The 22,500-nt window shown below is 35.5% G+C and overlaps 3 protein-coding genes across 4 annotated transcripts in view; 2 read left to right on the top strand and 1 right to left on the bottom strand.

Moving 5' to 3' along the window:
* Positions 1–766, top strand: part of LOC306986217 (serine/threonine-protein kinase DCLK2) — an 18,563-nt gene extending 17,797 nt beyond the window's left edge. Inside the window, exon 15 of the mRNA XM_079589216.1 lies at positions 1–766. This exon is cut by the window's left edge and continues 771 nt beyond it. The gene's annotated coding sequence lies outside the window, so the exon portion shown is untranslated.
* Positions 767–1,126: 360 nt separating this feature from the next.
* On the bottom strand, positions 1,127–17,763 carry LOC306986171 (uncharacterized protein). 2 transcript variants are annotated; one of them, XM_079589078.1, is made up of 15 exons: positions 17,412–17,763; positions 15,505–15,544; positions 13,048–13,088; positions 12,889–12,931; positions 11,317–11,449; positions 11,051–11,216; positions 9,186–10,427; positions 7,549–7,616; positions 7,400–7,455; positions 7,139–7,316; positions 5,209–5,289; positions 4,938–5,107; positions 3,969–4,174; positions 2,715–2,782; positions 1,127–1,475 (listed from the first exon to the last, which is right to left on the bottom strand). In XM_079589078.1, the coding sequence occupies exons 1-15, from the start codon at positions 17,482–17,484 to the stop codon at positions 1,359–1,361; spliced, it is 2,682 nt and encodes an 893-aa protein (XP_079445204.1). In that variant the 5' UTR covers positions 17,485–17,763; the 3' UTR covers positions 1,127–1,358. The 2 variants fall into 2 exon arrangements, with proteins under 2 accessions (XP_079445204.1, XP_079445205.1); XM_079589079.1 differs by having other exon boundaries at positions 15,505–15,535; positions 17,412–17,633.
* A 1,969-nt stretch (positions 17,764–19,732) lies between these two features.
* fhip1ab (FHF complex subunit HOOK interacting protein 1Ab) overlaps positions 19,733–22,500 on the top strand; it is a 21,843-nt gene continuing 19,075 nt past the window's right edge. The window contains exons 1-4 of the mRNA XM_079589553.1: positions 19,733–20,008; positions 21,766–21,784; positions 21,943–22,121; positions 22,337–22,500. The exon at positions 22,337–22,500 is cut by the window's right edge and continues 1,021 nt beyond it. Coding sequence (XP_079445679.1) covers positions 22,026–22,121; positions 22,337–22,500 — 260 coding nt within the window. The 5' untranslated portion in view covers positions 19,733–20,008; positions 21,766–21,784; positions 21,943–22,025. The remainder of the gene's footprint in view (positions 20,009–21,765; positions 21,785–21,942; positions 22,122–22,336) is intronic.

Raw genomic sequence — 22,500 nt, 5'->3', positions numbered from 1 at the left:
TCTAAATTTACATCTCACAATTCAGACTTTTCCCTCAGAATTCTAGTTGCCTAGTTTTTTCATATTGATCGGGTTACTCTGCTCTTCATCACCCCTTTCAAGCAGACAAAAATTTTTACATGAAGGATTTTCAAACCGATTAGTAACAGATCATTTGGTGCATGAAAAGACGCGTTCGTGTTCTCTCGTTCTGGTCAGTGTTTGTACACAGGGCTTCAACTAAACCAGCGACCTCGATTTTTACCGCACTGTGTCCTGCCCGTCTCGCTCTCTCTGTTCCTACATGTTGATGTTGGCGTCTGATCAGATGCATCATTATAGTCTCATTTCAGACATGTGCATCTGTGTACCTGAACGCACGCGTGTGAGAGTGTGAGACCGTCGGTAGCTAAATGAAAACGATATATTTGAATTGTGTTGCTGGATGTTTCTTTAAGTCTGATTTGTGTGACGAAACGTGTTACAAGCCTGATGTAGTTTTATGACTTTGCTTTACACCAAATCTTCAGCCTTCAGTGAATGAAAATGTGTGTGTGTGTCCATGAAATGCCTCCTTTTTTAGGAATTGTTAATTTAATTTAATCTGAAGTGTCGATCTGAACGATCGCTTGTGGTATTAACTTTTGTACGGTGGCTGTTCGGGGCCAAGAGCTCCTCATAATTATTCTAATTATGGATTAATTTCATGTTTTGTTTTGTATTGCAACAATACATCATGAGTAGCTGATAAACCCTGAGACGCGAGTCTGTGTGTTTTATTCCGTGTTAACCGCGACTGAAATGAAACCGAGCGCTAATAATGTCACGATTTAAAGTGTGAATACACATTTTTCACCAAAACGTGCCAGAAATAAAGAGAGATTTGTAGAGCTGTAAAGGCGAGGTCTCATGTACCTTAGTACGGTGAAACGGTACAAGTTTTGATACATTTTTAGGGGTTCAAGTGTGTAGCGCTTTTGTAATGTTTAACATTTTCAAAGATCACGGTTGTCGCAGAGACTTGAAATTTGAGTCATTGTTATTAGTCATTAAAACAACATTCGACTCTTAAAACGTCTAGAATCCTGAATTTGATCTACAGAAAGAGTCGAAAAGATTGAGAAGAAAAAAAGGAAAGGAGATGTTTATGTAACGGATGAGTTTAATGTGGGTTAAAACTCTGTAAACAACTTCATACGGCCACACACACACACACACACACACACTGGAGTCAGTACAATACAGGAGATCTCCATACGCTTCACAAACTAACATCCCGTCACTGACCGTCTTTAAGTGTGTTACATCTAAATAAGGCAAAATGTAGAAGCGCTCCTCAGGCACATGACAGGACATGTTCAGGGGTCAGGGGTCAGGGGTCAGGGGTCCAGCAACACTTGGATGTAGTTTTTAGGGACGATTCCACGTTTCCCATCGGATTCTCCAACGAACCATTCGGCATCTATGTCCTCCAAATCACACACTATGTCTCCTGCCTACACACACACACACACACATTTTTTTACACATGCTGTTCATCTTTGTGTACTTAGTGTAAATTACTTGGTATTTATTTATATGAATACAGATTTTTTTTACAAATGCTGTTATCTTTGTGAAAATTACTTATTATTTATTTATATGGATTTATTCTGCTCAGGTCTTTTTGACCAATGAATTTCCATGCCAGAATATTTCAGCTTTCATATATAACATGTCTATATAAAATACATTTAATACAAAAATATAAATCTTTAAATATTTAAGATCTAAAATGATATACATAATCATTAATATATATTATATTAATATATCATTAAATATATTATACAAATGAAAGAATGTATATTATATAATTATTCGATTGTTATATATATTTTAAATTATTATAATAATATTATAGAAATTTCATTAAATATATTATGTAAGCATTATAAATGAAAATATGTATATTATATAGTAATTATAATATTTATATTATATATATTGTAATTATAATATCTTTATTAAATATATTTGTTTTACTATTCAAAATATAAGATGTCTAATTTACATATGTATATATATAATTAAATATATATTATATAAATGAATGAATAATAATTATTAGATTTTTATTACACACACACACAAATATATATGTATATATTATTTATTTATTTTTCTAATTATATATTATGTAAACATTATAAATATATGAATGTATATTATATAATAATTGTAATATCATGTTTTTAATTATATATATTATGTAAATATAATTAAATATATATTATGTAAACAAATATATGAAAGTAGGTATATTATATAACAATTATTATATTTTTATTATATATAGTAATTGAACAATTTTTACTATATTTATATACATTCAATAAAAGTATATTAATTTAAATATAATTTTTTTTAGAAATAAATAAATACAATTTAATAAATAAATATTTTAAAATAAAACCACAATGAATTCCTTGTGTTTGCGCACACTTGGTGAATAAAGCTCATTCTGATTCTGATTTAGGTTTAATTAATTAATAAACAATTATGCCCAAATATTTAACTTTTCACATGTGAAAGTTTAAATGTTTGGGCATCAGATTCTATAATTTTTTTCATGTATTTTCTCAAGATTTTTCTTCAATTTCTTTAGCCTGGTAATCAGGATTTATTAAATTCCTTTATATTGACCTTTATATTCCTTTATATTGAGTGTGTAATAGTGAATCCCACACACACACCTTCAGACAGAGCTCGTCCTCACACTCCGGCCTGAACTCATAAAGCGCCCGGCCTCTGCTCCTCAATCCTGCAGGAGAAAACACTGCTATCAAATGCTTTCATTTTTATATATTTGTCATAACTACTTACAATAATTATTAGCAATCGAATGCTTTCATTTTTATATATTTGTCATAACTACTTACAATAATTATTAGCAATCGAATGCTTCCATTTTTATATATTTGTCATAACTAATACAATAATTATTTGCAATCAAATGTTTCCATTTTTATATATTTGTCATAACTACTTACAATAATTATTAGCAATCAAATGTTTCCCATTTTTATATTTTTGTCATAACTAATACAATAATAATTTGCAATCAAATGTTTCCCATTTTTATATATTTGTCATAACTACTTACAATAATTATTAGCAATCAAATGTTTCCAATTTTATATATTTGTCATAACTACTTACAATAATTATTAGCAATCAAATGTTTCCAATTTTATATATTTGTCATAACTACTTACAATAATTATTAGCAATCAAATGTTTCCAATTTTATATATTTGTCATAACTACTTACAATAATTATTAGCAATCAAATGTATCAATTTTTATATATTTGTCATAACTACTTACAATAATTATTAGCAATCAAATGTTTCCATTTTTATATATTTGTCATATTGTACAGACACTAGAGATCTACAGTATAAAGTATATTGGTGATAATTAGATTTTTTGGAAACACTTTACAATAAGGTTTATCAGTAAATGTATGAACTAACATGAACAAACCATGAGTTAGTCAATAATAATCCAGCTGTTCATGTTAGTTCACAGTGCAGTAACTAATGTTAACAAATACAACATGTGATTTGAATAACGTATTAGTAAATGTTGAAGTTAATATTAATATTAATAAATGCTGTAGAAGTATTGTTCATTCTTAGTTCGTGTTAACTAAGGTAGTTAACTAATGATCCTTTTTGTAAAGTGTTACTGTTTTTTTTATTATCATATAGGTCTGATTAAGTAGATATTAGAAGCAAATAGTAATAAACAGTTATTTGTTTTTCAGCTGGACATGTAAGATTTCACTTACAGTGGATTTATGATTAAAAACATTACATTGTAGACTGACAACATCAGCCATGACATGTAAATAATAAATGTTGGCTTTCAATATCAGTTTCTATCAAACTCACTGCTGATTGGTCCATGGTTGATAAATATTCAGATGAAGAATGTTTATTTACCCGGAGATTCCAGAACTGGTTTCCCCGGCAACACATCAGTTTCCTCTTTAGCCTGGATGAAACTGAGAGGGAAGTTTCCCATTCGCTGGTTCAGAATGCCACGCCCCCACTCCTCATTTACATATTCCACAAGAGTGATGACATCACCTTCACTGAACGTCAGCTCACCCTCCTCCCCCTCAAATGCAAAACGGGCCACAACAAACCTGGGAAGAGGAAGAGAGACAGACGTTCAGACGTTTGCAATGGCGGAAGCGAACAGGTTCAGGGGATGAAGACTTTTGAAACTGCAGAAGTGATTAAAAGTTGCATTTTCAGTTGAATTTGGGGAAACCACTTAAAACATGTGTTGTGTTGAGCGGTTTACAATTACTTTTGTTTGATTTGTTTATTGTTAATTTTGCCAAGAAATCTGATTTGCAATGAGGTTTGAATAATTTTGATTACAACTATATATATATATATTAGGGCTGTCAAAAAATTAATCGTGATTAATCGCATCCAAAATAAAAGTTTGTGTTTGCATAATATATGTGTGTGTACTGTGTATAATTATTTATATATATAAAAACACACACAATCATGTATATATTTAAGAAAAATTGGTTATATTTATATATAATATAAATTATATAAATGTATATACAGTATATAAATGCAATTATTCCTTAAATATATACATGAATGTGTGTGTATTTATACATAATAATTATACACAGTACACACACATATATTATGGAAACAAACTTTTATTTTGGATTAATCTTTTGACAGCCCTAATATATATATATATATATATATGTATAAATTAATAAATGAAAAATTATATATTGTACCTTTTAATTAAAGATTTAATGAACTATATATATATATATAGTTAATTAAATCTTTAATTAAAAGATACAAGATATTATTTTTCATTTTAAATTATAATCCCTTGTAATGTTTTTATTCCTCGTTATGTTGCACCTGTTTTGCATGTCTTGTTGGATCTGCTGCTCTGAGGGCGTGTGTTCCAGCTGAACCCCACCGACAGTCACATCTTGACCTTTGACCTCTGAGGGGCAGAGGTCATGGAGTGTATTCGACTGTGTTTCTAGGATGTCTGTATCATCGAGGACAATCAGCTGCTCCTCTTCCTGAAGCAGGAAATATTTCAGGATATAAAAACAGTTTGCGTGTGTGTGTGTGTGTGTGTGTGTGTGTGTGTGTGTGTGTGTGTGTGTGTGTGTACACTGACATGGAAAGATGTTTCCTCCGCTGGTTCCTCTTGCTCTGTGCTGATATTCTCCTCCTCTGTTTCTGCTTGAAGAACTTTGCTCTAGTGCACAAACACATCAACAAAATCATATTCGCTATAAATTCTGCTGCTTACACAGTGTTTGACAATTCTGTTTTATTTACAGACTTCCTTCTTTAAATACATTTAAATGAACATTCAGTCATCCTTTTCTCACCCTTATGACTTTTTCTTCTGTGAAGCGCAAAGAGATTTAATGTAAGATACAATGTGTGAACAAAGTCGAACAAAGTCGATGGTGATTTATACGGTCAAATTCCCAATAAGTACACAGGCGCGTTATCATGACTTGTTCACTTTATTCCAAGTCTTCTGGATTAGGTACAGACCTAATTCACTGAAAATCATACATGCCGATGTGTTTTTTTAAATTGGAGAATAACAACCTGCAATTCAACATGACATGCGAGAACCAAAGACGATTGGCCAATGCCTGTCTAAAGGCACCATTTGTTAACTGAACGAGCATGAGTGACATTTGAGAGCCGCGGCTAGGAAGATTACCAGTTAAAGCAAGACACTACTCAATTTTAACCAATACATATTGCCATAATTCCCCCCAGTAGATTAATCACAGTAAATTAAGACAGTTGTTTTGTATTATAAGAATTATCCAATTAAATATGCTCTTTTTTGCATATATTCTCAAAACATAAATCTGAACATTGGATAAAACCAGGTTCAAAATTCTTGTTTGATTTTGTTAAAGAGGGGGTTTTGCATATCTCTTCTTATCACTCCATAAATCAGAAAATACTGTGGAACAGACAAAAAAAAAATGTTTTAGGAACAAAATGTTATATAAATCAGTGTGAATGATATATGAACAAATCCCACAGTAAAAACCTTCAGAATATAATAAAATAAACACTAATATTTGTATTTTGGAATTTTAAATTAAGACAATTGTTTTGTATTACAAGTTTAAATTTGTGAATGATGCATTATCCAATTAAATATGCACTTATTTGCATATATTTGCATAACATAATTCTGAACATTGGATAAAACCAGGTTCAAAATTCTTGAATGATTTTGTTGACATATTAGAGTTAAATGTTTTTAATGAGGGGATTTTGCATATCTTTTTTAATCACTGTATAAATCAGAAAATACTGTGAAAAGATAAGTAAAAAAAAAGTTTTAGGAATAAAATGTTATATAAATCAGTGTGAGTGATATATGAACAAACCCCTCAGTAAAAACCTTCAGGATATAGACAGGAATTAAACTGTAAGTTCTGGTGTGTGTAACTGCTGCTGAAGTGGAGGACAATGCATCGTAATCAAAATCTATAGACACAAATTGATGAAGTGCAATAAAATAAACATTGTATTTTGGATGTTTTCTTTCCACTAATCTGAAAGAAGTAGTTATGGAAACAAAATACACACATAACATCAAATAACTAAAATAACAGCGATATTTTAGTATTATGTATATACTATTATAACATTTATTTATATTTTGAATTAGCTTTTATTTTTGGTTTTCATTTTATTTTACATCTTAATAATTTTCTTATGTGCTTTTGTTATTTTGATTACTTCTTTATGGCTTTAATTTATGTTTATCTCGGTTTTAATTCAAGTCATTTTAGTGCTTCAACTTAAACTTATTTCTTTCAGTTAGTTGCCAAGGCCAAAGTTTTTAATCTGAAATGTATATTTTATTTTATCTTTATTAAAAACACTGCTTCAGAAGACTTGGAATAAAGTGCACGGCCACAATCATTTCAATCTTTCATTGTATGGAAAATAGCAGCTCGTACATTCTGCCAGAGATCTCATGTTGTTCTCTGCAGAACAAAGAAAGTCACAGAGAATAAGAATGACCTGGAGTTCTTCTCAAATACTCTAAAAACACTCACAGAATATCGCTTATATAGCGGATGTCCTGGTTTTGGTCGGGGAGGGAGGGGCGGGGCTCTCTTTGGAGCTCTGCTGCTTGGCAGCTGATTGGTCGCAGCAGGGGAGGAGGCGGAGCCTGCAGGTTTGGCCACTTTGACTGGAGGAGGGCGAAGGGGGAGGACTCTTCCCCCACTGGGTCTGAGACACAAACAGAGAGAATGACAGATGGGATCAGATGGGATCACCAGACGCCTCATTTTGGAGGAGAAGCGCTGCGGTACCTCGGAGGCAGAGCAGGAACTGAGGCGCCGGCGGCTCTGGACACATCCACAGCGGCCTGAATACACACATCATCATCATAAACATCAAATACTTCTGAAATGCTCATGCTAATATGGAAACTTCCTCATATAAACAAATATAACATCACCTGTGAGGGGGATGCCATATTCCTGAGCACAGGAGGAGGAGGCCGGGAGTGTTTGGGAACTGAGGAGCCTGGATTTAAACACATTAAAAATACACCAGGAAAAAAGGTTCTGTTTACAAGCAACAGGCAGATTAACTTGTCACTGGATTTTACAACTTTATGAGATTCACCACATCAAATCTTTGACAGTTTTTTTATTTATAACGGGCATTTAAAAATGATGAATGATGACAGAATTACAATCTTGGTTGTTTTATTCTTTTAACATGCAGAGGAAATTGTGCTCTGTAGCTAAATCTGTCCCCGTTAAATAAAAAACAAACAAACAAACAAACAAACAAACAAAACAAAGACATAAATATTACTGTAGTTTTAAATACAATATTATTACTATTATTATAATATTTTGTTTATTTGTACATTTTATAATATTTTTATTTATATATATATATATATTAGGGCTGTCAATCGATTATTATTTTTTATCGCGATTAATCGCATGATTGCCATGAGTTAACTCACGATTAATCACACATTTTTTATTTGTTCTAAATGTACCTTAAATTAATACTTTTCAAGTTTGTAATACTCTAATCATTATGGGCATGGATAAATATGGATGCTTTATGCAAATGTATGTGTATTATTGAAACCATAGTCAACAGAGCATGAAGACGAGACATGTTTCAAAGGTCATAGATGTTTTTCAAAGAACTTGTTCATGTCTATTAGACACTTGAAGAAAGAAGAAATAAATACCAGGTTCCCATTACTTCTCTTTCTTTAAACTGGGCAATTTACTAAAACAAACATGTTTAGATTTTTGCATGGCAGGGCAGCTCTTCTGAAAATGCTCAATGTACATTTATTATTTATTACTACATTAGTTTGTCTCTCTCTGTGCCCATTTTGATTGAAATTCTCAATAAAACTGTTTTCATTGGTATATTTTACTGTTTCTGTTGTCAAACAACGGAATGAATATGAAATAGCGACTGAAACGAGACCCATTAAACATAACCAGCTCTCCCTTCCAAGATGTTAATCTGCACAAAAATCCTGATAATCGAGCCGTCGTCTGATGAAATCAATACACATAAGATAAAGACAATATCTGTGCTGTGATTTCGGCTATACGTGCATTTAAAATTAGAGAAGCAACATAATATCCTATCTGTGTTTACCTGAATTAAAGCGCAGCTCCTCTCTACCGCGCGAGACGCAGAGAGAGAGAGAGAGAGCGAGAGAGCGAGAGAGCGAGAGAGAGAGAGAGAGAGAGAGAGAGAGAGAGAGAGAGTTAACGCGTAATTAACGCGTTAACTTTGACAGCACTAATATATATTATTTATTGTTATTACGTTACTCGAATGTTTTATTTTAGAGTGAAATATTACAGGAATAATATTTCTTATTTTGTTTATTATGTTAGTTATCTAATTATTTGTTAACTTTTTTATTATTTTTTAGTAATATTGATATATTATCACAACCAATATAAAACAAGCACAGCAAACTTTAGTTGCACTTTATATCGCAAATCACCATTGTTATCATAAAAATCGCAAACAGATTTCCCCCCAAAAAACTGTGCAACCCTAGTAGCAAATGAATTAGAGATCCACCACATAAACACTCACGTTTTCCGACGTTCCTGTCGGTCGGCATCACAGGTGTCGTCTTGACCGGAGTGTTTATAGCTTGATCTTCGGAGTTTCTCCTCTGAGATGAACTGGCAGGTCGGGTGGCAGGTGGAGGTTTGGTGGATGAACACGACTCTGACGGACTCTGCAGTTTGTTCAGAAGGGGTCTGGGTGCTGGTACTGGTGGACTCAGGGGTTTGGATGGGCTTTGCTCAACGGTAGTGTCAAAGACATCAAAGACTGATGGTTTTGGGGCGAGTTGGGGTTTGGATTTCTGAGTTCTAGGCCGTGGTTGTGGTCTATTTAACGGTTCTAATGGTTCCAACGGTTCAGATGTTATGACGGAGCAAGCAGCCGTATTTTTCTCATCTTCTACATCACTCGCTTTGCTTTCTCGACTTTCTCCATGTTCCGAGCCGAACACCTCCAGCAGGTCTTGCAGGTATTTGCTGGAGATGTTCGACGGAGAGTCGTCGAACCCGGCGAACACGCTGTCGGCCCCGTCGTCCTTCAAACGCACTAGCGTCTGAACTTTGACCTCCCGCGTGATTGGCTGGTCCAGAACGACGGGTCGTAGGGCGACCGTGGAGCGAGGTCGAGGTCTGGGACGAGCCCTCGGCTCCTCTTTCATGGGTTCGACTGGGAATTCGAAGTTGCTCTGGGTGAAAGTCTTGGTGGAGGGGGCGGAGCCTAAGGGGCTGATGTCACCAGTGATGTCATCGAGGTCGCTCTGGGTGGAAAACTTGGCGGTGGGGGCGGGGCCAATGGGGCTGATGTCACAGAGTTCGCTCTGGGTGGAAAATTTGGCGGTGGGGGCGGGGCCTATGGAACTGATGTCACCAATGATGTCATCGAGGTCGCTCTGGGTGGAAAAGTTGGCGGTGGGGGCGGGGCCAATGGGTCTGATGTCACCGATGATGTCATCGAGGTCTCTCTGGGTGGAAAAGTTGGTGGTGGGGGCGGGGCCAACACCAATGATGTCATTGAGGTCTCTCTGAGTGGAAAAGTTGGTGGTGGGGGCGGGGCCAATGGGGCTGATGTCACTGAGTTCGCTCTGGGTGGAAAAGTTGGTGGTGGGGGCGGGGCCTATGGGGCTGATGTCACCGGTGATGTCATCGCAGTCCGTCTGAACGCCACACTGCTCGTGCTGAGCGTCTCGAGGCTTCGGGTTGGACCGGTCCAGATCAGACGTGTGTTTGAGAGGCAACGAGGGCCGCGGGGGTTTGGGGGGTTTGTGAACTGCAAGAAAAAGACACATTTCTATAATGAAGAAATATTTTTCTACAAATGCAGCCTGACACCGTGTCCTAACCAGACGCGATGCAATAAGATTCCAGCGACAATTAATTTGTCTGTCCACACCAGACGCGACACGACTATGGGACGCAAAAAAAATCACAGCCAATCAGAAGAGCTCTCTCGGCAAGCTACCGGCACTCTCAATGAAATGGATAAGTAGATAATCGAATTCATGAATATTAGACCATTTTAACATTATTAAAAATACAGACTGAGTTACTGAAACAATCATTGTCATAGAATACACTTGTCTCCTAACAATGAGTTAACAGTTTGAAACGCTCTTGTTTACTTATATTTATTTTGAAGATTAAGGTGAGTTGCTTTCAGTGTGGCATTCAAGCTCACAGATGCTTTTAACATCACATTAACAGTACCTGAGATTATCATACTTTCTGTTGTTGTTCCAGCCGCGACGCCGCAGAGATAGAAACCGTTTCTAAAATATAATCATCGCGTGTCGCCGTCGCGTCTGGTTAGGACAAAAACTCTGATTAACATGGAAAAGATCGCGTGTTGCGGGTTCGCGTGTAGTTAGGACACGATGTGAAACGAAACCTCACCTGGACGAGCAGCGGAGGATCGTGGGCCGGGGGAGTGTGTGTCCGTCTGTGTGGCGATGGTGCAGGAAGAGAGACGAGAAGATGAAGACGAAGACGAAGACGAAGAGGGAATATTCTGTTCTCGGCTCTTTTCTCGGATCACTTGCTCATATGAAGGAGGCGGGAGCTGGGGAGGAGGAGCAATCAATCAATCAATCAATCAATCAATCAATCAATCAAATAAATAAATGACAGGTTCTGCACACGGATGCTCAAGCTCCTCCCACCTGCACTGTTGCCGCGGCAGCAGCCCATGAGGGCGGGGCTGGGGGCGGGGCCGGGGGAAATGCCCCAGAAGCCCCTGGGAACCACGTATTGGACGGCAGCGGTTCAGCAGAGAGGATGGTGATTTCTGGACGTCTGCGGGACGACAATCAGTAACAAAGTTTATTATATAACATCACCACTGTACCTTACTCACTCTGATTCCCTGCTTAACTAAAAACAGCTAGTTAAAGACATAGTTCACCAAAAATTTTTTATTATGATTTACTCGCCCTCAAGTCAACCTAGGTGTATATGACATTCTTCTTTCTGACAAATACAATCAAGAGTTATATAAAAAAAATGTCCTGGCTCTTCCAAGCTTTATAATGGCAGTGAATGGCTTTTTCTGTTTGAAGTCCATAAAAGTGCATCTATCCATCATAAAAGTGCATCTGTCCATCATAAAAGTGCATCTGTCCATCATAAAAGTGCATCTGTCCATCATAAAAGTGCATCCATCCATCATAAAAGTGCATCTGTCCATCATAAAAGTGCATCCGTCCATCATAAAAGTGCATCCATCCATCACAAAAGTGCATCCATCCATCATAAAAGTGCATCTATCCATCATAAAAGTGCATCCATCCATCATAAAAGTGCATCTATCCATCATAAAAGTGCATCCATCCATCATAAAAGTGCATCTATCCATCATAAAAGTGCATCCATCCATCATAAAAGTCCATCTGTCCATCATAAAAGTGCATCTGTCCATCATAAAAGTGCATCTGTCCATCATAAAAGTGCATCTGTCCATCATAAAAGTGCATCTGCTCCACATGGCGAGTAAATCATGGGCTAATTTTCAGTTTTTGGTGAACTATCTCTTTAATAATGACTTGAGAGCTGAGTTGAATGATTACTATAACCTGCCAGTTTTGAGCACCATCACTGAGATACTATTTTATTATTACACTTTTTTAGATTCTATAGTTTTTGTTTATATTTTGAATTCGTTTTTGTTTTATATTTTCCTTTTTTTTTTCAGTTTTAGTTAGTACATCAAGTTAAACTGAATGAAAATGAGAAAGTTGCTTTGGCAACGAGCTGAAATAAAATAAGGTTAATTATGTTATATTTTATTTAACTTTATTTTAGTTCATATTTCAAGTAACATACATTTTTTAATGGTTTTAGTTAACTATAATAACCCTGTTTCGCGAAGATATTTTAATATCCAAAGACATTTAATGCAGTGATTTTATACAGTCATGAAAAAAATGATGGAATCTTTGCCCATTCATTATTTTGTATGTTTATGTTTTTTATTTTTGTTCCAAAATATAATAATATTACACTTTGTTTAAATTAACAACCTTTTAACAAAGTCAAATCAATTTAAATATTCAGTTGTGGCATCAATTCCAGCACAACCAAAAATGTTGTCGCTAATAAATCTGCTGTTTTTGTTAACAAATGAGAGCAAAGTGCCAGCAAAGAGCTTGCGGTCAGATATCAGATGTGATTATTAAAGGAAAAGTCAAAATCAAGTTGGAAAACACCTAAATAAAGAGAAAGAAAGAGCAACTGACCTCCGTTCCCGCTGGTGGTCACTTTGAGAGCTCGTTCTCGATGCTGCGCAGTTTCCAACAAAAAACACAAGCACAAAAACCAAACTCACATGCAAACATCTGACAAAACATACAAAACACACCAAATCAAGCTGTGCAGGACAAACACACACTACTCACTGCGCTTGATGACCGCTCTGATGGAGGACAGCGCGCCTTGGCTGGAAAAGCGAGAGAAACAAAAGGACTCAGTGTCTTTTTCCATTTATTCAGGAACTGTAGGCCAGTTTTCCTGACGGTTTTCCATTTACATGACTGGAAACACATTTCACTTTAACACAACACAAACCACACCCAAACTGACTTTCATCAAACACACACACACACACACACGGTAAATCAACACATGCAGAAATAAGCCACAATTTGTCACAAAACAAAGCCAGAAATGTGTTGTGTTATGCCTGTACACATGTGCATGCGTTCTGTTTGATGTGCCAATCATATTACGCTCTGGAGATTATAGAGGAAATGATTTCCCTGCTGTAACATAACAGGTTTTTCCAGTTCTGAGTTGGAGGAACTAGTGCTGAGTTTGCGGTTCTTATCGCATGTTTTGTTGGGAGAAGTTCAGACATGAATTGAAAGCTTCACCACCGTCGGATGAACCTCTGATCAGAAATAAACAGGTTTCTGACTTGCTGAAGACTGCAGAGAATCTTACTAACACAGGTCCAGATCACATTTCACCCCAAATCAAGAGGAAAAAAACTTTGTTTATTGATAAAACGAAGGAAATCAAGATCATTATGGATGGAAGCTTGTTTCCACCATGGAATAAAAAATAAAAAAAGGTAATTGTGACATTTTATCTCACAATTCTGACTTTGTTTTACTTGCAATTCTAACATTATATCTTACAGTTGTGAGAAATTAAGTCGGCATTGAGAGAAATACAGTCGTAATTGCGAGAAATACAGTCGTAATTGCGAGAAATACAGTCGTAATTGCAAGAAATACAGTCGTAATTGCGTGAAATACAGTCGGAATTGCGAGAAATAAAGTAGTAATTGCGAGAAATACAGGCGGAATTGCGAGAAATACAGTCGTAATTGCGAGAAATACAGTCGTAATTGCGAGAAATAAGGTCAGAATTGCGAGAAATACAGTCGAAATTTAGAGAAATACAGTCGGAATTGCGAGAAATAAGGTCAGAATTGCGAGAAATAAAGTCAAAATTGTGAGGAATAAAGTTGCAATTGCGAGAAATACAGTCGGAATTGCGAGAAATACAGTCGTAATTGCAAGAAATACAGTCGTAATTGCGTGAAATACAGTTGTAATTGCGAGAAATAAAGTAGTAATTGCGAGAAATACAGTCGTAATTGCGAGAAATACAGTCGTAATTGCGAGAAATAAGGTCAGAATTGAAATAAATAGGGTCAGAATTGAAATAAATAGGGTCATAATTGCGAGAAATACAGTCGTAATTGCGAGAAATACAGTCGTAATTGCGAGAAATAAGGTCAGAATTGCGAGAAATACAGTCGAAATTTAGAGAAATACAGTTGGAATTGCGAGAAATAAGGTCAGAATTGCGAGAAATAAAGTCAAAATTGCGAGGAATAAAGTTGCAATTGCAAGAAATACAGTCGTAATTGCGAGAAATAAGGTCAGAATTGCGAGAAATAAAGTCAAAATTGCACGAAATACAGTCGTAATTGCGAGAAATACAGTCGGAATTGCGAGAAATACAGTCGTAATTGCAAGAAATACAGTCGTAATTGCAAGAAATACAGTCGTAATTGCGTGAAATACAGTTGTAATTGTGAGAAATAAAGTAGTAATTGCGAGAAATACAGTCGGAATTGCGAGAAATACAGTCGGAATTGCGAGAAATAAGGTCAGAATTGAAATAAATAGGGTCATAATTGCGAGAAATACAGTCGTAATTGCGAGAAATACAGTCGTAATTGCGAGAAATAAGGTCAGAATTGCGAGAAATACAGTCGAAATTTAGAGAAATACAGTTGGAATTGCGAGAAATAAGGTCAGAATTGCGAGAAATAAAGTCAAAATTGCGAGGAATAAAGTTGCAATTGCAAGAAATACAGTCGGAATTGCGAGAAATAAGGTCAGAATTGCGAGAAATAAAGTCAAAATTGCACGAAATACAGTCGGAATTGCGAGAAATACAGTCGGAATTGCGAGAAATACAGTCGGAATTGCGAGAAATACAGTCGGAATTGTGAGGAATAAAGTTGCAATTGCAATAAATATGGTCATAATTGCGAGAAATACAGTTGTAATTGCGAGAAATAAAGTCGGGGAGCCGGGAGCAGCAGCTCATTTGCATTTAAAGGGCCAGACACAAAACGGTGTGTTTTTGCTCATCCTCAAAAAGTGACGATTTTAACATGATATATAAAAATATCTGTGGGGTATTTTGAGCTAAAACTTCACACACACACTCTGGGGACATCAGAGACTTATCTTACATCTTGAAAACGGCATTATACCACACCTTTAAAGATTCTAAAAATAGGCTTTTTAATTTGTATACAAAATATAATTTGATTTCCTCAGCGACTCGTTACATTGATCATCAAAAGCTAATCTTTTACACTTTCGTCTTACCTGGAGTGGCGCTGATCCGGCTTGTTTCTGTCTGAATGTTCTGCAAGTGCACACACACACACACACACACGCATCATTAAATCACACAGTCTGTGTTTGTGTTCATAAATAACAGTCTTCAACAGTGACAACAGCAGATTTAAAGGGTGAGTTCACACAAAAATGGCATGAGGGCGAGTACAACGATGACAGAAGTTTCAGATTTATGTGAACTATCCCTTTGAGACACTTTCAGTGACATCGGATTCAAAACCTAATGTTTACCGTGAATTCAATGTAAGTCGCTTTGGATAAAAGAGTCAGAGATGCATAAATAGAAATGTAAATGAGGTTTTGTCGAAATTGCCAGAATGGCTTATTAAGAGTATGGAAATCATCAGTATGAAAATTATAATCAAATGACTAATGTTTTGCACCATATATTTTTCTAGCAGTTATTGACAATTTAAAAAAATATTTTGTAAAGAAAGATATATCTCTGTCTATATATACACGATTAATCGCAAATAATCGTTTGCAGAATAAAAGTTTTTGTTTACATCATATATGTGTGTGTACTGTGTATAATAATTATGTATATATAAATACACAAACATGCATGTATAATGTTAAGAAAAAAATCTATTTATATATTAAGTATGTATAATTATATATAATATAAATTATATTTAAATATAAAAATGTACATAAACATATAAATATTTTTAAAATATATACATGCAAGTGTGTATATTTATAAATAAAAACACAGTACACACATATATGATGTAAACAAAAACTTTAATTCTGCAAACGATTAGTTGCGATTAATCGTTATGCAGCCCTACACTAAATATTTCTCAGTCTATCTATTACAGTCACTCTTCACACACTGCCAGGACACGGACATGAACCACTGCGAGAGAAACTCACTGAGCTATTGTCTAAGAAACTACAGCTGTGATTTACAACAAACCAGAGAGAGAAACAACAGCCAAGAAACAGAGAAACCATATAATTACTATAGTGGATATTTAACGGTCACATGACGAGCTCAAGTCACATGACTTTTCACATGCTTTCTTCAATTAATATATTACATAATAAGTACAAAAATACTGTTAAAACTCTCTTTTTAAGATCATATCATACAAATGTCATGAATACCGAGGGTTGAATCGCACATCTTTCTTGTCATTTCACACACAGATGAGAAATTCCCCAGAGCAATAAAGTTGAGCTACTAGAGAGAAACTAATAATCATGTTATTTTCCACCACGGACAAAGCAGGTTCATATTTCATACTGAGTAAATGGGAAACCACAAGCAGCCTACAGATAAATACACCTGCATTACACACACACACACACACACACACACACACACACACACACACACACACACCCTATATTAGTGAAGTGGATCAAAACAGTTCATGAAAGTTGTCCTAAGACAAGAACGAGTATTGTTCAAAATTCATGTATTTATATCTTTAATGAAAGGTTTTGATCCACTTCAAATGATGAGTACTAATATATATATAGGCCTACACTGTATGTATACAGTAACAAATACACACACACACACTCACACACACAAAGCCTATTTTAATATTTGAAAATATTTATGATTATTATGCCGTTTTTATGAGCTCATATTAATAAACAAACCATGGAATATTCAGTTAAAACTAATTTTGTCACCACAGCTCCATTAAAATTAACTAGAGAAGCGGTGAAAACTTGAATTTAACGAAATAAAAATAAAAAGAAGTGGCACGTAACCTGAAACATAGGCTACATGTTGTTAGTATAGTTGACAACTGTATTGCTTAGTTAGGCTATGTTATGACAATAATTGTTTTTAATGTTTTTGTTTTTCTTCTTCTAAAAGTAAAAAAAAAGATCGTTTGTTGGCTCGCGCGTACCTGCGCTCCGTCTCGCGCCGCCGCCGGGCTCGCGCATTCGCTCCTCGTCATCGTCAGCTCGAGCCTCCGCCATACCGGGAGAAAACACGGTTTATTTACTGTCTAAAACAACCACGACAAAGATCTGAACGGCATTCCTCCTCCTCGGAAACTCGCTCCAACTGTGACCAAACTCTGAATCCAGCGGACGGGAGGTCTCTCCTCTCAGATGAGCGTTTGGTTTGATGCTGTCATGTGAAATAGTTTCTGTTTTTCGATGTAAACTCGGACTGGTGTATCAGGATCTATTGTCATCACGCACGAGCGTCAACAGGAAGTTATTCTGTCCATGGGAAAGAAAAGGGGAGGAGCCAAAGACGAACAATCACTCCGACACAATACATCACTGATGATGATGATGATGATGATGATGATGAAGCAAAGTTGTGGATTTGGGAGGTGTGTAAAATAAGTCAACATTCACGTTTCTGGCGGAAATGTGATTATAATAGAAACTTTGGCAACACTTTACAATAAGGTTCATTAGTTAATGAATTGCACTTATGCTATACAGCATTTATTTATCTTTTTAACATTTAGCCTACTAATACTTTATTAAAATCTAGTTGGCATTAGTTAATGCACTGTGAACTAACATGAACAAACAATGAACATCTTTATTTTTATTAACTAAGATTAACAAAGATTAATAAATTCTGTAAAAATCAAATGTATTGCTCATGGTTAGTTCATGTTAGTTAATATATTAACTAATGTTAACTAATAAACCTTATTGTAAAGTGTTACCGAAACGTTTCTTTAAAAGTCATAACACTCATTCTGCACTAAACTAATGAAAACTGAACACTGTCTGGAAATTATGAAAATAATAGATACAAAAATTATATATATATGTTGGTATATTTACTCACCTTACAAACCTGTAAGTCTTTTGCAGAACATAAAAATATAGATTTTGAAGAATTTTGGTAACCAAACTGTTTTGGTCTGTAAATTATTCAGATGCAGTTTATGAAAAAAAAATAAAAAATCATGGCCTATGTGTAATAATGTGTAATAAAGTATAGCCTATGTGTAATAAATTCTGTTGAATCAAATAAATATTTATTCCTAAAGCTACTTTTTGTAATGTATATTTGATGCGTTTCTCATTGAACACAATAAAGACTTTAAATCTTCTTTTTGGGGATAATTTCTTTGATGTGCAAGTAATTAGATTAATTAATTGCCACATCATGTAATTTATTAGATATAAAAACGTAAACGCTTGACAGCCCTAATATATTCACATTTATATATTACGTTTTTCACTTCAAATGACCCACACTGACTCCGAACTGAAGAAGAAAAATATTTGTTGAATTTAATAAAAACATTTATTGTAAGTCATTGCAATCAATAGATTTGATCTAAATTTAAACAAACACATTAAGTTAAATATAATTGTATTTAGTTACCTTAGTTTTATTTTTTTAGTTATTTTTTTAGTATTATTATATATTTTTGTAATTACACTCTTATTTAATCATGTTATTTCTACTTTTACAGATATATCTGACTCCAATCCTGTTTTGTTTTGAAAAACCGCTGCACAAAAGTGCGATGAGCTGATTCTGGACAGCAGCACAGGTCCGGTCCACATCTGGTTCCGTGCATCTGGGCCGATGTGGTGCTGATGGGATTCACAAATCTAGATTATTCTGATCCGGATTCAACTTTTTTGAACAACTGGGCTCATTATAGACTATACTAACGTTTCCAGAACGTTCTGGAGACCAAAAAATAGTTTTCTGGGTTAAATTTGAGAATCTTTTTTGGTTCCCGTTTGTCTTTTTTGATGATTTTCTCATATGAACATGTTTGCTGGAAGTCAGAAATGCGCAAATCCTCCACAGATTGCCGCTGTTGTTTGCGTTTCTGTTTCGGGAGACTTTTAATGCAAGTAAATTGTGTGTTTTTGTGCAGTCAAGTGGAACAAGCGTGAATCTTAAGTTTTCTATACACTCAAAAAAAATGCTGGGTTGTTTTAACCCAATTTTGGGTCAAATATGGACAAACCCAAACGTTGGATAAAAAATGCTATTTTAAAATTTAACCCAATGGCTGGGTTTGTCCATATTTGACCCAAAATTGGGTTAAAACAACCCAGCAGCTTTTTTAGAGTAGGCCTCCAATCATACGGGATAGCGAGTAAGGTTTTTGCGCCAGTTTGTGCGTCCAAACAAACTCATGTCTAATAAAATCTGTTTTATTCGAGGGTAAACGGGTTTTATCCTACATTAATGCCGTTTATAAATCACGAGCATCACACAACAACTGACAGCTGTCATTGGAGGCTTTACATGCACGCGCACACGAGCGCGCGCACAGGCTCTAATCACTCTAATCTCTGCGAGTGTTTTGCTCTGTTGAGTTGCTCTGTGTTCTGCTCTGTCTCAACACATGAAGGCCGGTGTCTTACTTAAAACTGACTTTACATTATTACACATGTTTTCTAAGACAGAGACGTCATGAATTATGGATCATCCAGAAGATTAGGAGAATTGCGGGTCAGTTTATGAACAGCAGAAGTAACCCTGCGTCACTGAGGAACCCTGGTGAGTTTCAGATAAGCCTTCTCTCAAATAATGTGTTATTTAAAATCTGTGCTTTATTATAGTGTGCAAGTCTTTGAACTCTGAAATACAGGCCTAAATGATTGAAAGCAGTGATTCGTTCAATGGATAATTAAATAGAGATTCACAGGTGTTATCCAGCTAGCAGAACACATCTAAGAACGTTTAAAAGTTCACATTACATTTTGAAACATCATTTCTGAATGTTCCCTGAACGTTCCAAATGTTTCTTGGTAAATACGAACGTTGGGCAACATTCCATTTTGCAAACATGTAACATTTGAATGTTCTCTGAACGTTCTGAAAAAATAGCGTTTAAAAAAAACATCAATTTAAACGTTTTAGGGAAATAAGTTGTAACGTTTTTGTGCTGTTGACGTTTTGAGAACATTATTAAAGACCAGATAACTTTGAAAGAACGTTATATTAGCGTTACTGTAAAAACGTTTGTTTGTTTGTTTGTTCATAACTTTGAGAGAACATTACTGGTTGAAGTTGTTGACCAGTTCATCATAATCAGTTATAATAGAAATAAGCATTAGACATGAACACAGTTATGTGTCACTAGATCAGATAAAAACGCATAAATGATGTAAAATCAGCTTTGCAGACCCTCAGATTATCTGGGACAGAAATAGAGATTAATCTTGTATTTTCAGCTTCTCGCAATATTAGAAAGGGCTTTTTTTTTTTTTTTTTTTTTTACAGTAGCCTACTTGTTTCTGTCTCTCTCAACATTTTTTCTGACTTTATGACTTGCTTCAGATATCCAATTGTAGATAATTATTGACCAAATCTAGGAATTATCATTCATAATCGTTATATCACTATCTTTTGTACTAAGCAAAATACTATCTATTTTACACCCATAATGTGAAGTATTTGATATTTTAGTTAATTTAATTATTGCATTTTAACATTTAATTAATGTTAATTTGATTATTAGTTAATTTATTAGGAATTAAAAAACGTAAATGGAAGAGTAGATACTGTTTGGTACTGATATATCTCTAAAAGTCTCGTGGACTACAGTCTTTTCTATTCTTCATCTGGACAGACTTCAAACTCTCACAGACGTTACAAGTTGTGTCTAATTTAAAAAAATAGGATAAAAACAAAGTGTGGATTGATTTTAAATTTTATAAGATGACGAAAGACATTATTGTTATTTTTTTTCAAGCCAGTTGTGTTATAATGATGCAGTTTGCTCTTTAGATTAACTTGTATTTATTTTTTATTGTGTGTTACAATGATTATCACTAATGTAAATGGATATAGTATTGTGTTTTTGGAATTGTATTGAGTGATATAAAAATTGTATAATAAATGTTTGGTTAAAATTAAAAAAAAATCTCTCTCTCTCTCTCTCTCTCTCTCTCTCTCTCTCTCTCTCTCTCTCTCTCTCTCTCTCTCTCTCTCTCTCTCTCTCTCTCTGAGATTCAAGTAGCTTCATTGACATGGTGAATTAAATCTTTACATTGGCAAAGCATTAATATCACTACTATATAAAATAATAATAATAATAGTGAATAAAAATTTAAAAAAAAATTTGACATGAAAATAAAAATAGTAATAATAATAAAATCTCTCTCTCTCTCTCTCTCTCTCTCTCTCTCTCCCCCTCTCTCTCTCTCTCTCTCTCTCTCTCTCCCCCTCTCTCTCTCTCTCTCTCTCTCTCTCTCTCTCTCTCTCTCTCCCCCTCTCTCTCTCTCTCTCTCTCTCTCTCTCTCTCCTCTCAGCTGCCATGGCTGCGCTGAGGTAAGAACTCCTTCGGAACGCTGTGGAATGTTGGGAATGTCGGAGAAGAGGCCTCCACCCCGCGCACTCTTCCTGCTCTCCTCAAGCACAACTAGAGCTTCTCATTTACAACTTTGATCGTTTTCACTTCATGTCCGCCGTCACTCATTCCCCTGCAGGTCCTCGTTGCTGGGAGGGCATGAACAAGAGCACGAGGCCCATCAGAGGTGCATGATGGTCTAGCTCCTCCCACTCCCTCAGGATGTTGGTCTCCAGTAGTAACGGAGGGCGAGCGCTTACTCTGACGGGTGTGGATCCCGAAACATGTATGATCGTCTTCAAGAACCACTGGACACAGGTATATACACATCTATCTATCTATCTATCTATCTATCTATCTATCTATCTATCTATCTATCTATCTATCTATCTATCTATCTATCTATCTATCTATCTATCTATCTATCTATCTATCTATCTATCTGTCTATCTATCTATCTATCTATCTGTCTATCTGTCCCACTGTCTACTCAATCCCGTAACTCTCTCATTGGTTGCGTTTGTTTGCGTCAGGTTTTGCGGATCCTGGAGAAGCACGACCCGGGCCGCGGTGGTGTCGTCGGTCTGCGGTTCGGCCCGATCCCGGGCGACGAGGCGAGCGCCGTGCAGAACTACGTGGAGCACATGCTGTTCCTGCTGATGGAGGAGGAGAGCGGTCAGGCCGGGGCCATGGGGAC

The sequence above is a fragment of the Phoxinus phoxinus genome (genome assembly GCF_949152265.1).
Source record: "Phoxinus phoxinus genome assembly, chromosome: 18".
Lineage (NCBI taxonomy): Eukaryota > Metazoa > Chordata > Actinopteri > Cypriniformes > Leuciscidae > Phoxinus > Phoxinus phoxinus.
This window is presented reverse-complemented; position numbering and strand designations above follow the sequence as displayed.

What these genes read in the sequence shown, in the direction of transcription:
- LOC306986171 (XM_079589078.1), bottom strand. Translation starts at nt 17,484, where the DNA reads ATGGCGGAGGCTCGAGCTGACGATGACGAGGAGCGAATGCGCGAGCCC. An exon ending in CTGCCGCGGCAACAGTGCAG is followed by an intron (nt 11,217 to 11,316) that starts GTGGGAGGAGCT and finishes CCTCCTCCCCAG; the next exon opens with CTCCCGCCTCCTTCATATGA. An exon ending in CAACAAGACATGCAAAACAG is followed by an intron (nt 4,175 to 4,937) that starts GTGCAACATAAC and finishes TCCTCTTCCCAG; the next exon opens with GTTTGTTGTGGCCCGTTTTG.